Source organism: Phragmites australis, chromosome 4 (assembly GCF_958298935.1).
Source record: "Phragmites australis chromosome 4, lpPhrAust1.1, whole genome shotgun sequence".
Lineage (NCBI taxonomy): Eukaryota > Viridiplantae > Streptophyta > Magnoliopsida > Poales > Poaceae > Phragmites > Phragmites australis.
This window is the reverse complement of record NC_084924.1, coordinates 2,595,284-2,609,902: the sequence shown is the minus strand read 5'-3', so window position 1 is coordinate 2,609,902 and position 14,619 is coordinate 2,595,284. Positions and strand designations below refer to the sequence as shown.

At 41.6% G+C, this 14,619-nt stretch overlaps 1 protein-coding gene and 2 non-coding genes across 4 annotated transcripts; 2 read left to right on the top strand and 1 right to left on the bottom strand.

Annotated features, from left to right (window-relative positions):
* Positions 1-8,660: 8,660 nt before the first annotated feature.
* TRNAM-CAU (transfer RNA methionine (anticodon CAU)) lies at positions 8,661-8,748 on the top strand. The gene is given in 2 exon segments: positions 8,661-8,698; positions 8,713-8,748. It is a non-coding gene; the product is annotated as a tRNA-Met (tRNA).
* An 8-nt stretch (positions 8,749-8,756) lies between these two features.
* Positions 8,757-8,846, top strand: LOC133917193 (small nucleolar RNA snoR114). The gene has a single exon (XR_009909602.1). It is a non-coding gene; the product is annotated as a small nucleolar RNA snoR114 (small nucleolar RNA).
* A 448-nt stretch (positions 8,847-9,294) lies between these two features.
* On the bottom strand, positions 9,295-13,986 carry LOC133915182 (nudix hydrolase 16, mitochondrial-like). 2 transcript variants are annotated; one of them, XM_062358243.1, is made up of 4 exons: positions 13,763-13,986; positions 11,940-12,057; positions 11,316-11,399; positions 9,295-9,948 (listed from the first exon to the last, which is right to left on the bottom strand). In XM_062358243.1, exons 1-4 carry the CDS (start codon positions 13,831-13,833, stop codon positions 9,673-9,675), a joined length of 549 nt encoding a protein of 182 aa, XP_062214227.1. In that variant the 5' UTR covers positions 13,834-13,986; the 3' UTR covers positions 9,295-9,672. The 2 variants fall into 2 exon arrangements, with proteins under 2 accessions (XP_062214227.1, XP_062214228.1); XM_062358244.1 differs by having other exon boundaries at positions 13,793-13,986.
* Positions 13,987-14,619: the final 633 nt, after the last annotated feature.

Here is a 14,619-nt window from a genome sequence, read left to right as displayed (position 1 = left end):
ATTGGGCCCAAGTACTTTCTGCACTACACACACACACACACACACGGGATTACAAGTTAGGTTGTGCAAACAATTATAAGCTTAGACTTCCAAACGTAACTAGCACCTAGAAACCCAGACCAGTCATATATATATACGGGATTACAAGTTAGGTTGTGCAAACAATTATAAGCTTAGACTTTCAAAAGTAACTAGCACCTAGAAACCCAAACCAGTCCATGGTATTACTGATCATTTGATAGAATATTTTGTACATATCAACCATTGGGGTGGTGTTCTTTCTTCTCTTTTCTTTGCATTTCATTGAAAAGCAACGATGATATTGTCAGTAATAGCAACTTATATTCAATAGTAGTCCTATATGGGCACACTATCACAAAACTAGTAATCTACGCTGGGTTATCAGTACTGGTTGATCAGAACTGACACTGATGCAATTATAACTGTCGGTTCGTAAGAAAATTAGTATCAGTGTCAGTGTCAGTTTTAAAAACAACGAGCATTGATAAGTTATTATTAGTACCGGTTCATACTAAAAATTGGCACTGATACCATTATCATCGGTTTTTAGTTCGAACCGACACTGATGAGAGGACAAGATCTGGAATTTTCATTGAATCGACTTTTGGCTCACACGTCTGCTCACGGCTCAGCCTTATCTCTAGTGAATTGATCGCGTATACCCTCACCTCTCCATCTTATCTCCAGCGAATTGATCCCCTCCTCTCTTTTCAACTCTCTCTCAAACTGGATCTCCTCCTCCTCCTCTCTCCTGATTTAGGGGCACTCCAGTGGCTAGCCGTCGTCGTCCTCCTCCTCCTCCTCCTCTCCCTCCCTTATCCCCAAGCGAAGAGGGAGGAGATGAGGCAGAGACGGGGTCGGCGGTTCAGCTAGAGGAGCGTGGCAGAGCGGGCGTGGCGACCAAAGGAGCGCGGTGGTGCAGCTAAAGGAACGCGACGAAGCGGACGTGGCGACCAGAGGAGTGCGATGGGGCGACCAGAGGAGCGTGGCGGAGGGATGGGTCGCCAGAGTCTCGAACGGCTCTGGCTTGATTTTATTTTTTTGTTCCCTAAAAATGGCTTCATGTCGGTTGTGAACCTGGCAGTGATAGTCGAGAAGCGCTTGACTATCACCATCGCTTATGCACTGATCACCTGTTTTGTAATAGTGGTAATATATATAGAGTACACGAGAGAAACTCTAGACTAAGAGATTACTATAATACCCTTGCGATGCATGACAGGGACAACGTCGGTGCCATCACGGATGCAAGTCTTAGGCAATAGTGAGTACATCTTGGAGTGGATGTTCTCGATGGCGATCTGGTAGTCGTAGAAAGCTCAGGCCTTGGTGACATGGACATCGGACATGAATTGGGAGGTGAGGTTCTCAAGCACGATGCCGTTGTAAGCAACGAAAAAGGCGATCATGTGGGATATGAAGTGGCGCTCGTCGAGGGAGAAGGCCTCATCCCAATGTTGCGCGTCGAGCGGAGAGCTCCACCTCCTCGGCCGTCCATAAAGAGGTCACAACTGGCCAGCTAGCCCTCCCCTTGTCGCATCGTCACGAGCACCAGGCGGGTGATCCACGGTTGCACAAGTGTACGCACCCGCCTCATGAGATTGGAGAATGAGGACGCCCACACCCACCCCGCTATCGCCGCCGCCAACCACCTAGTCAGCCACACGCTGCCCGCAAATGTGACCACCTCCATCTTCCTGTTGTAGGATCTCCGGGCAGAGGGACTCGATGTGATGGCAGCACAAGTAGGTGGATTCTTGTAGCGGTGGAGGCAGACCGGAGGGCACAAACCAAGGTGGATGGGGTCATGAGGTGATGGTGGCCGAGGTGGTGGCAGCCTGTTGGGAAGCACGAGGCGCTTTGAGAGCTTGATGAGCATGTCCTCCACCGTGCACGCGAAGTCCTCCATAGGGGCGGGTGGGGTAGGAAGAGGACGAATCTGGCGAGAGATCAGATCCGGCTAGGGAGAGGATGGATTCGATCGGGGAAGATTGGATCCAGCCAGGGAAGATTAGATCCAACCGGGGAAGGGCACAACTGGCCAATGATAGGCAGAAGAGAAACCATTAGTGAGTGGGATAGATCAAGACGAGTTGTAATGTCTAAGAGAAAACCTAGCTATGATACAATATTAAAAATAGCAACTTGTATTCGATAGTAGGCCCATAGAGTAATATATTGAGTATATGAAAGAAACCCTAGACTAAGAGATTACCATAATACTCTTAACTATTATACCCTTAACATATATTTTATTGATGCCTGGTTGAAAAACAGTTTACATGAATTGCATAAAATTTCCTTTTCATGCAACAGTGAGCCAAAATTATGAGTGGATCCACTTCTTATCCATTATTCATATTGTAACTTGTTGTATGAGCTGTTGCCCAGAAGCTTTTTAATCATTGTTTTCTATTAAAAAATATAATTTTTATGCATTCAAGAAAATAGCTGACGGCAACCCTTGGCCACTCCACTACTAGCCACTTAGTCACTAACCTCCCTTAGAAGTAGTATAAGAAATCTTGCATATGTCTGATTGTCTTTTGTTGTGATGGTAATTATATGCATGCATGGTAGTTGTAAGTTGTTGTGTGTTCTAAGATTATTTTTCAGTGGTGATGTTAACCATGGCTGCTAGCTATTTCGCTATAAAATAAAAACCTTGGCTGCTATGCTTCTTATGAACTTTAACCCTTCCTAAAGTCTGAACCACCCCATGGAAATCCAATTAACAAGAACATTCAGTAAGTTGGCTACTGCTATTTTGTTAGGGCAGGCGGCTGAAATGCCTCACAGCGAGGCCAAAAACATATCAATATAGCTTAAAAACTTGGAGAACTGAAAGTAGTTTGCATGTATGTAAGCCAAGGGCATGAAATACAAAGCCATGGCTCTCCATTACAAGCTATTCTTAATTAGGATACCTGCCACTTCTTGCAAGCCTCTAACGATGAGCCCTGTGGACCCTAATAATCTTGGTTTAAAGCAATGGTCAAAAGAAATTCCCTTGTACCTATCCTGAACCTTTTTTTTGTTTTCTATTGAGGGTGACACTAGCATTTGTCTCTTCCTTTTGGTTTTGTTTATGCACATGTAAGGGGGTAAGGCCATTGGTGATCATTAGATAGTGTTTGTATATTGGCATCTGTAGGAGGGTTCAAAGGCTTCAAGGACCTCTAGCCCTTCAGGTACTAGCTAGGGTAGTTAGTACAAGCATGCACTGCGAAAATCATACCGAATTCCAAGTTGGCAACTTGTTTACTGTAAGATGCATCATTGCGTTTGTACTTGTTCAAGACTACCCACTAGGAAAGTTGGTCATCCCTATATGCACAAAAAATGACTTATTTAGATCATTGTGTTTGTTTACTGTGAGATGCATTATTGTGTTTGTACTTGTTCAAGACTACCCACTAGGAAAGTTGGTCATCCCTATATGCACCAAAAATGACTTATTTAGATCCATTTGTAGAAAAAAAATATATGCCAAACATTTATTATCTCTCCAGCTCCGATTCCTATATATTAAGAAAAGAGCAATGCTATGATTACAATATAATAAACTTTTTGCAGACATCCACTTATAGTTTTTTTCTTTTAATTTTGAATTGGAACCTGTGGACATAGCACTAACATATATATATCTACTTTTGGAGGTGCAAATGCAGCCAAAATAACGATGTTACACTTAAACCGTCGCATTTGGTACCATCAATACCATTTGCATTTCAACAACTACTTCCATACAACTTCCTTCTCAAGAAGAACACACAAGGTATGAGCTGTGAATTGCGTGCGTCCTCCATATACTCTCTAAAACACACAAGTCAGAATGTGCATATAAGCGAGTTTTGTCCTTTTCCTACTAGACGATTGAGCCCCTAATAATACATGCCTACGTGTGTGTAACGACAAGGTTAATAGTTAAAACGATATATATGCAAAGTGGAGCGGCTTCGAGCTGATCCTCTCTAGTCTTACAGGCGACTAATGCTATCTACTACAGTATCATTTACCTTTCTTATCACTACACTATCTTGAGAGAATTCCAAATTGATCTGCTTGGAAACAATGTGAGCACGCATGCATCTTGGTGCCTAGCTAGCTAGCTAGCTATATCCATCTCGTTGTGACAGCTAGCGAACCTCTTTGAATTCTGATTGTATATATCCCAAAGCAGACAGGGGCCAGCTTTCATCGTCGAACGGTCGTTACGGCTACGTCATTTTGTAACCCTATTGCCCTGGCATAGAATATTTGGAAGGAAAGAAACCGACGGATTTTTTCGCACAAGTCGGCACTTCTGATGCAGGTGCTTCATCTATCAAGGAGGAGATGAGTGTGCGGAGATTGGTATGTGGTTAACCAGAGATCGGATAGTTTCCATAATGGAATTCACTAGGTGTTTTTCTAGTTTCTTATGTAATCAAAACATATGTATTTTGTCAAACACTTCCTCTCCTTAAATGAAAGAGCAGTGCTCCTGCTCATTATTCGAAAAAAAGTGAAACCAGTGGTGAATTTCTTGGAAAATAAATATTTATTTGCCATCTGGGATGATATGGAAGGGACTATCTGTAGGATTCGTCAATTGGACGGTTCCTCAAGATCAATACTGCAATCTCTCTACTTGACACTTGCATAGCACTCATAAAATATGTGTTTTTCTCGTACAATATATCTGAATTTGTTATCTGCGGATCATCTGAACCATTTTGCGAGTCTCCAGCGCCCTACTATTTAAAGAGAGTCTGATGTTGAATTTCTAGTTATATATGTGTAAGCTTGTTGTCTAAGGATGATTCGAACCATCTGATTCTGCAGCTGGAGCTGCCTTCCAAAAAAAACCATGATATATTCTCGTCGCGAAGATTGCATATCTCTCATAGGGCAGCCGAGGAATACCTTCTGGGCCACGCTGAATTCATGGATTCATAGTATTCACCACTTGGAACAATTTTCTCTCTCCCTGAGAAAGTAGCATAGAAAAGCATATTGGCCGCTTCGCTTACATTGGACGTGAGTTCTGGTTCTTCCACTGGGCATGGTCACTCTATCTCTAGAGTCTAGAGATAAGTTATGCCCTGATAAAATTTAAAATTGGGCTGCGAATGATGATATAAAGTATGGATTATTCTCTTACCTTTTTATAGCTGTGCCTGGAGCATCAAACTGCATGTTATGTTTTAATGTGTTTCAAGGGAATTTTGCAGTCACCTATCGTTTCCAGGCATACAAAGCCTTGATGTGTTGTCACACATGCGTGCCAGTAAAAGCAAAAAAGAATAAGACTGCCAGAATATATCAGGGCTTTGCTAGCTAGTAAGCACAAGGAAAAATTTGTACACTGAACCATATCACATAATTTTTTGTCAAGAAAAAATTTGTACACTGAACCATATCACATAATTTTTTGTCAAGAGGTCAGTTAGTTATCATTTCCTTAAGGGTCAAGTTCCGTACAATCAACTGTAAACCCACTTATTTGTAGTTAGTGGGAGTAGAACCGTGATCGTTAGGCATAAGACATGGTATCTATACAACTGCCCACCGGTAGGTGTACATGGCATGCCGTATAATTAACAGAAAGTATAAACTGACAAGACATGAATCATTCTCATTTTGTCAAATCAATATCTTTCTAAGAAAGTTGAATATATTCCTTCAATTTTTCTAGTAACTTATGGTATTATATCGATTATTAGTTGTGTGCAACTCTTGCATATGGCATCGATCGTGAAATTTGATTCTGATAATGAAACCTAACCAACAAAATTTCCAAAAGTATTTTTAAAAAAGTCTAGTGGTAGGAACAAATGGTCCTTCCGGCAGATCTAGTGTCTCATTTTGAATTTGGATGAAACGGTCGATGCATTATACTCAAAAGGGTTAACTATATATAGTAGTCTGCTTTAGGCAAAATCACGAGCATGCAGTTCACTTGCGTGTGGAATCAAACAGAAGTGGAACAGATTCTCCCACTGAATGCAAAAGGAACATCATTCGAGTTTTTTTAGTCTAGATATATATGTTAAAATGTGGCTACCTTAATGTATTGCTCGAAACAATGCTCGTCCATCCACGCCATCGCTTCAGCTGCAATTATAGACGAGAGCTTCTCACTCCAACATTTTAAACTTCAACCACTTGCAGTATAGTATTATGTTATTATGTTACTAACCATCGTCATTATCTCTGCATCACTTGCACTATCTTTCAGAATTAGAGGATTCTTGGCGAGCTCTAATCAGAAAAAGAAAGTGTTACCATCCCTCTCCTTGTTTGGGATTCCTATGCATCTGATTCTGGCTTTGACAAACCCATGGAACCATGCATTTCTTTGTCTTATCTTTTCTTTCAGTGCAAGGGGATCTTATGCGTGCACTTATATCAAAATACACGGCAAGTATCTTCTTGTTACAATCTTCTACAGTTAGTCAATGTGGAGCCAAAGCAGTCCTTTACTTGGAAGAATATATTTGGACAGTGCGTGGTGTGCATTTGGCTACTAACGCGGTTGGTGCACTTGCCAAGTCTGCACAATTGCACATGAATCCTCTGGCCACTGAAGGATATGAGGTGAACATCTCTCTCCCTAGCCCTATTCCCTTTGGGCCCAAAGTATCCAAGTGGCTGGAGTTTCCTACTCCTATATATGAGGCTTGCATCTTTTTAGACATGGGATAATTAAAAAAACACGCAGAGCCGTTCGGTCATGGTGTACAGACGGCTCTGATTGATCAGTCAAACTCACTCGAAGTGAGATGACTTTTCTACAATTCCCATTACAGAAACTTCCTGATGAAACTTTTATCCCATTTCTTCACCTGTGGAGCATAGTTGTGCAAGATTCTAATCATATAAAAGGCCTTCCTTGATTCTCCGCATGATCTAGCCATCTAGCTAGCGACTCCTTATGCATAGTCTCGTGCATCTCATCCCATCGAGCCGATCAATCGTAAAAGACTGATAGAATATATTGGAGTATAAGTAAATTGCTCAGTATTTTCCTATAATCTTAAGATTTTGGAGTTAACTGACTGATGCATAGTAGCTCAATAGGGTTTAGGCCTCGGGTTTAAGTCCGGCATGCATGGTGCAATTTAAATAAAACAAAATTATTGTCCTCTCCTATTTCACGTTTAAAGTCCTAGGAGCTTGCATGCGATCAGGGGCGAAGCTAAAATTTAATTGACGGTGGTGCCAAATACAAGATCCAAAGTAAATATCGATCCTAAAGCTCAATTTATCGTAGTGCATATATGATCAAAATTAGATAATTAATACTAAAATTTTGATTTACCCTGGTGCACTGCCACACCCTAGCTTCGCCCATGCGAGCAGAAGGAGGTGTTTAAGTTAATTGCATACATTTCTCTATAAGCTTAAGCTTTTGTGGTTACCTAGTTGGTGTATAGTAGCTCAATACATCATACAACCAAAGGGACAGTACGGATTTGGTGGATTGGCACTCCGAAATGGGGTCATGTCAAGCATCAATCCACGCCGAACACAAAACCGATCCTAGGGTTTAGGGTCTAGGAGTAATTGTTCATGGAAAAAGATGTGCTTCAGGTAATCAACTAATCATCACGAGAAAGTCGTTGAAAAAACACCGTCTTTAGGCGCAATTTGACGATAAAGCAACGGAATTTTTTTCTGTGCTGTCGTGGTTCCTTTTGGCACCATGGAACAGGAGGAAAGACGGCCATGAGCCAAGGCCATAATCATTGAACTTTGCGGCCTAATTCGTGGCTGAATCTAAGGCGAGGAATGCAGGTACATGACCAAAGAGAGCCTCAAGCATATAAAAGGACAATTTTTTTATAAAAAATATATAAAAGGACCATGCCATATATGATTGTGGATGCACTAACTTTTGGAGGTAAAGAGATTATCTTTTTCCTGACAGACGCACAAATGTACATATAGTTTCGTTCAAAGAAATATACTCCGATGTGGTTTATACATTAGTATTTCAGCAGCTAGCTAGTTAGGCATGCTTTATAATTCAAACAGATATGGGTATACGGAGTACATGGTTTCAGCTGTGCTTAGTCGACTAAATCGATTACATTGCACACTTTGTTCTCTTAGGGTGTGTTTGGTTGTCTGTATGGTGTCTCGTATAGCTGTATCGTATATCTTGTATGAGGGGAAGCAGGCTGTAGGGAGCTGTATTTTAGAAAAGAAGAGTGTTTGTTTGGTTGTATCTGTGAATATAGGTTGAATTTGGATTTGTGTTTGGTAGGCTGAATCTGAGACTGCATGAGAAGGTTCACTGCTGCTAACAAGTGAGCCCAGCCGAGCGAACGTTGCATCCCGCGAGCCAGGATCGGAGTGAAGCCCGATTCGCTCGTCTCCGAGCATGCAGCATCCGGCGTATATTTGCACGAGCGGATGCAAAGCTGTATCTGTTAGCAAAGCATCCAAACGCACGTCTCCGTCAGTTTGTACGCATGAGCGGATGCATGCATGTGCTGATCCGCCCATCCAAACACTGCCTTATATGCTGGTTCGTCTTGGATTTCCTGCACCAAAGTGGTCACCAGTTCACCCCAAGTTCTCAAGGATTAGTGCACCAATCTCGTTAGATTACTCGTAATATAAGTTTCTGTTAAAACAGTCATCACAATGGGGTGGTGGCGCAGTTGGCTAGCGCGTAGGTCTCATAGCTAAATGCGAGTGATCCTGAGGTCGAGAGTTCGAGCCTCTCTCACCCCACACAAAAAGAGCAATGATTAAGCATCGTGCTAATGTGACTGGTTGGGTCTGTCACAGCTGACTGATCTCTTGATTAGCTCTAAAGCACATATGAGCTCTTTCTTTTCTTTTTTGCCTTTTCCCTCTGACATCCGTATCAATATTTTCCCCCGATTTCACAAAAAAAGAGCAATGATTAAGCATCGTGCTAATGGTGACTGGTTGGGTCCGTCACAGCTGACTGATCTCTTCATTAGCTCTAAAGCACATATGAGCTCTTTCTTTTTCTTTTTTGCCTTTTCCCTCTGACATCCGTATCAATATTTCCCCCCGATTTCCACTGGTGTAGGGCTCGCCAAGGTTTCAAAAACCCATTTTTAGAGTTCTCCAAAACTCGGCTAAGAGCTTGTTACCAGTCTAATACGTGTCACATTTCTTTTTTCCTTCTCATTTTGTCTGGACTAGAACAGTTTTTAGCTAGCAATATATTGTCGATTATATTGGAGAGCAGCGCACTAGCGATATATGCCCATTATATTATATTTGAGGGGTAAAAAAGGCAGATGGTAAGATTCTGGACGCATCCAGTCAATAATGGCCTTTTGATTTCAGGTATATGGTATAGTAGTTAGTACATAGCATATGCACCTCCAGAATCAGGAGCAAGTTACAAAATGCGCACGGTGCATGCCTGCAGTGCACCATGACGACGGCAACTGAAACCGAGAAATAATAGGCGCGAGAATTGCCACTTAAAAGTTGTGAGAACTCTCGTCTTGATGAGATATACCTCACTAAACTAGATAACCATCCTGACATGTGACATCAAGGGTCAATGACCTACCAAGCATCAAGAGAAGTACACTGTATTATTGCAATCTGCAAGGTTGGAGCCTACGGAAAGAGAAGATTAACAAATAAGATGGCCGGTGATGGGTTCGGCATTTAGGCCTGGTTGCAGTTTGGACCGCCGCCACCTTTGCTCCACTTGTCATGCCAGTCAGTGAAGCCTGTAAGCAAGGCCTCTTGCATCCACTGGTACCGGCACTGTGATGCAGCTTCAGGGACCGTGAGCCAGGTCCTCTGGCGGGTGCTCTGTTCAGGCCATGAGGTCAGCTCTTCCTTTACATGCAGTGCAAACACTGCAGCTCTGCACATACCCTCAGGGCAGCACGCATCTTGATGTGTCTTGCTTTTGAAGTCATATAAACCCAGAAGATGCTGATTCAGAGAGAGAGACATTATATAAGCTGAAGTACAATGGCGACACATATTGATTACTAGATCAAATAAGTGATGCTGGCTGTAGCAATAGGTACTTTACAACACTGCATATCAAATAAAAGTTGCAGCATATAAGCGTATATTTTCATCATGATCAAACACTGGATACTATATAATCATGATGAAAGCACTAAACACCAGGAAGAAAAGCTAAGGCTGTCTTCACTGGAGCCACATGTTCAACGAGATTTAAGACCCTTCTAGAAAAGATAAACATTTGATTTCATGGTCATTCCACTATGCAAACATCATGCATGTTACAAGCACAAATTGTTACAGGAGCACGAATTAATGTCATCTCGATTGTACAATCCAACATGTACAATCCAACATTCCAGCTAGAACGTTAATTACAACTTAAGATTGGCCAAAAGGTTTCCAACTTGGGGCAACTGAAGGACACACCAGACTAAGCAACGATCAATCCAATTGATCGTAACTAGTTGAACATCAGCATCATGACCCACTGAGAACACTACCACAATGTGCATCTTATGTTTCATCCACTAAGAAAGTATCCCTTGCTTGCATAGCTAGCTAAATCGTTATGATAAATCTTCCAGAAGAAATGCACACCAGCCAAGTATAATTTCTTTACCACCAGACAATGTTTTGTCAGTGGTACTGTATTTGTATTGCATGATACAAGTTGCACATCACTAAACCCATTCAATCAAAGATTATTAATCAATGTGAGTCATGTCTCATACAACTTGTGAGGAAAACAGCAGTGCAAAGGCCACTAATAAGATAGTAGCAGTGCTGACTCAATGTGAATTATTGAACAAGAATGTTCCCAGGTAAGTAAAATGCAACCTAAGAAAAAAAGAACATCTAGCACAAATTTGAAATTTGATGGATTATAATGGATATAAAACAATAAATCATTCCACTTTTTTTTTAAACGTAGCTTCCAGTTTTCAAGGGAGCCAAACTCCCCAGTAAATATCATAACCGAATGTCAATAACTATGATGACACATCACGTAGGGGCATAGAACAACAGCAATGAATTCTTAAAAAATCAGGAGAAGCTCCAAAAGCATGATTGTGAATAATGATTAAATTACATTAGCAGCTTAGTACAATCAAGCCTAAAAACATGTGCCCGGCTAAGCATAGTAGTTGAAAAGGATAAATCTAACACAACAGATATTGACTCTCCATGATCAGATAAGAATATCAGTTACACGATTAAGTCAAGATGGAAACACAGGCAAACATGTATCAGCACATGGCATACATCAACTACTTAAAGTATTAAATGAAAAATAGCATTAAAAAAATCTTCTACGGGCATCTTACCACTATATCACCTCGAACTCCAGCTTCTTCTATAGCTTCTCGAGCAGCTGCCTCTTCAACAGTCTCATCATTCTCCCATCCTCCCTGCAACATGAAAACAGACATAACAAAATTTCTACATGTTAGTACAGTGACAGTTACCATATAAGTTTATGAGAACGGTATGACATAGAGCATGAATAAAAGCTAACATCGTATATATCTGAAAATTAAGATGAATGACATATTCTCATCATATAAATAAGTATTTGCCAATCTATCAACAAGCCAAATCAATAAAATGTGTGAAACCTAAGTTTGAAACAAGCTTACAAATAGACTAATACTTGGACATTTCTTAGTAAGGACATAGGTGTTCACATCTGCAACTCAGACCATTCCAATTACTTTATCTGGATTTCTCTCAGAGGCACAGCACATTGGCACTTCGGAACTAACTCTAATATCAATCTGAACTGCTCACAGGTATAGTGTTTCGATGTAGTACGTGAATGCCAAAAAGGGCAAGTTTGCAAAAAATGTTGCAATTCCATGTAAATAACTAACGATCGAAATTTTGTTAGACACCATCATATTCTAATGATTACATGGATATTCCAGATGGAGATGTTTACAGTACAGTACCTTTGGAAACAAAAGACCAGGTCCACTTTGGGAGTTTATCATGAGAACTTCCACGAGTTTCTTTTGTTCTTCATCAGAAGTTTCATTATTATTAGTTCTATACCTGAATGGTATGCACCTGCAGGGCAATGAACTTATTCAGCCAATACATAGATACGCCACTATGAAAAACATTAGTGCATCACAACATAATTCTTAGGGCCCATAAACGCAAAGGTAATAGTATAAGAGAACAAGTTTCCAATATTTCTGTGATACAGAGTAATACAGTATACCAAATCTTCAAGAGATAATATATGCAACAGTCCTCTGAGATTGTAACATCATGTCTGGAGAGGAACTAGGGCTTATCAGCAAACAGCAGAAACCAAGAGAAGCGTTTCTGTTTTTTGTACTAGCAGGAGAATCACTCCAAATGGTGTTTCTCACTAGAATCACCTCCCCCTCTTACATACAATCTTTCAGGAATCCAAATCACCCGAACTAGCCAAACGATTGCATAAATTGATTCTGTTTCACCACATAAATGTTTCCAGAGAGAATCAGAATCAGAAACCAAAATTGGAGGATACGGAACTCTGCAAAACAGGGCCTAAATATTAAGGCAGTGAATTTTGCGACATCTTTATGTTAAGGTAGCAAGTTTGCAAGTTTGAAACAGTAACCTAGAACATAGCAATATAGTATGTACAGTGCGGAACTTGACCACTCTGTCCAGTAGAAATTTGCCATGTTCAAACAATGGTGATTTGTGGCGAGCTTGGTCAAACTAACACAGTAAATGCATCTAGCATGTCAATGATCAGAAACAGACATATTGTCCATACAAAAACAAGGAAGCACTTAAGCAGATCGACTGTTGAATCACTTAAGATACATTAAAGACTAGTGATCTACGGTGAAGTAATGATATCACACACAAGAAGATAGGTTACCTTCAGGTTTCTCTCAGTGTCCCTTCCAGATACTAGTATTACCTAATCGAGCCTGGGTTAATTCGATTCCCCTCTTGTAGAGCATTTTCCATAGAGTGATTAACTGTGCATATGTAGTAACCTGAACCTTTATTTAATACCTTATTGTTATTATTTCTTACACACATCTCACAGTAGGCACTCCCTTCCTACCAGCTGAAGATAAGTACAACAGAAAATAGCAATGCAAAGTCACTTGCTTGCGACAACCCACGGCCAAAAACCAGCCCTAGGTAAGAAAAAACGGAACAAAACCTTTGGGGTGGGGGTGGGGGGTTAAGGCATCTGTCATGAACAAACACCTTGACTTTTTGATCCAAGCAGCAAATTGACCCGCATTTGCATCACTTCGTTAAAGACACATCCCACCTAACTTATAATACAGACCATCAAGTGAAATAAACAAATAGCAATCTCAATACTGTCGCTATCATCAGGTGTTACAAACTAAGATACTGGAAATTGATTAAGACATTCCTGCTCAGTGCTTACATCCATTCACAGATGACTACCTGACTGCACACAATAATGCTTTTCGAATAAAAAGCAAAGCATATCCAAACGCCAGCAAGTCCAGCGCAAGAAACAATCCACCCCCGATGGCACACCACCACAGCACAACGATGAAACACATCCATTCCCCTGAACCAATGCTACCACGCCGTACGGGGATAAAGAATACGACGCGCACCGCACCGGCGCCGCATTTAGGTCAAGAAAGCAATGAGCCCGCCCACACGCACGCACGTAGCCATCGCCCCCAATACAACCAAATCGAATCCAATCAAGAAAGGGAACTTTCCACTAGGAGCAATAATTGGGAAGGAAATCAATCAATCCCGCGCGTACCCGGCCACTAGCCGATGGCCATCCTCGTACCGCTGCTGATGCCGGCCCGTGCGGGCCACCAGGTCGCACATGCTACTCACTCCGCCGCCGCCGCCCTCCCGCCCGCTCTTGCGGTGCGTCGCTATTCCTCCTCTCTCCGGCGAGGGCGGGGGCGGGTCGTCGGCTGCCAATGCGGCGAGGGCGAGAAGGGGAAGAGAGATTTGTGCGGCGCTAGAGAGAGAGAGAGAGAGAGAGAGGGGGGGGGGGGGATAGGAGCTTAGGAGGTGGGAGTTTCTTGTCGTGAGGGCGGCTCTGTTTTTCTTTTCTTTTCCTTTTTTACTGTTTGTTCCGTGCTCGCTCTCAAGCTTTTTTTTTTTGGGCCGCTCGGAGTCGTCTCGTGCGGCTCGGTTTGGTTTTTAATAATGGGGAAAAAGTCTTGGTTTTTTAATATCGGTTGGGTTGAGAGTTTTCTATAGGTTGTGGTGGATGGTGTGGTGATGATCTTTTGTTTTTTTGCTCAATCTGTATTTCTTGAGAATTTTTCGGAATATGTTCTCCGTGACACGTCAAGCTGAGGTTCCATGAGTTCACATTTAAATTTGGATTTTTCTTAGTTTAGATGTGGCCCATTGTGTTGGCAATAGTGTTTTGAAGAAATTCTACGGATAAGTTACTATGTTAAATTGTATGCATGACATGTTTCCAAAGAAATAACGTAGATGAGTGATTTAGCATGCTTCGTTGTGTTGATGACGTTTTTCTCAAGAAAGAGACTCGATAAGCTAGCATGTCACCTTCGTCATGCATGTTTCAAAGAAGCAAGGTAGATGAGTCACCATGTACGTGCACATCAAGCTACGTTCAAGGGTTTTTTTTTT

Excerpts from the sequence above, each read along its gene's own strand:
- LOC133915182 (XM_062358243.1), bottom strand. The coding sequence starts at position 13,833 with ATGTGCGACCTGGTGGCCCGCACGGGCCGGCATCAGCAGCGGTACGAG. Across the intron at positions 12,058-13,762 it reads GGCCATCGGCTAGTGGCCGG|GTGCATACCATTCAGGTATA; the intron begins GTACGCGCGGGA and ends ATTGCCCTGCAG. Across the intron at positions 11,400-11,939 it reads CTGGTCTTTTGTTTCCAAAG|GGAGGATGGGAGAATGATGA; the intron begins GTACTGTACTGT and ends TTCATGTTGCAG.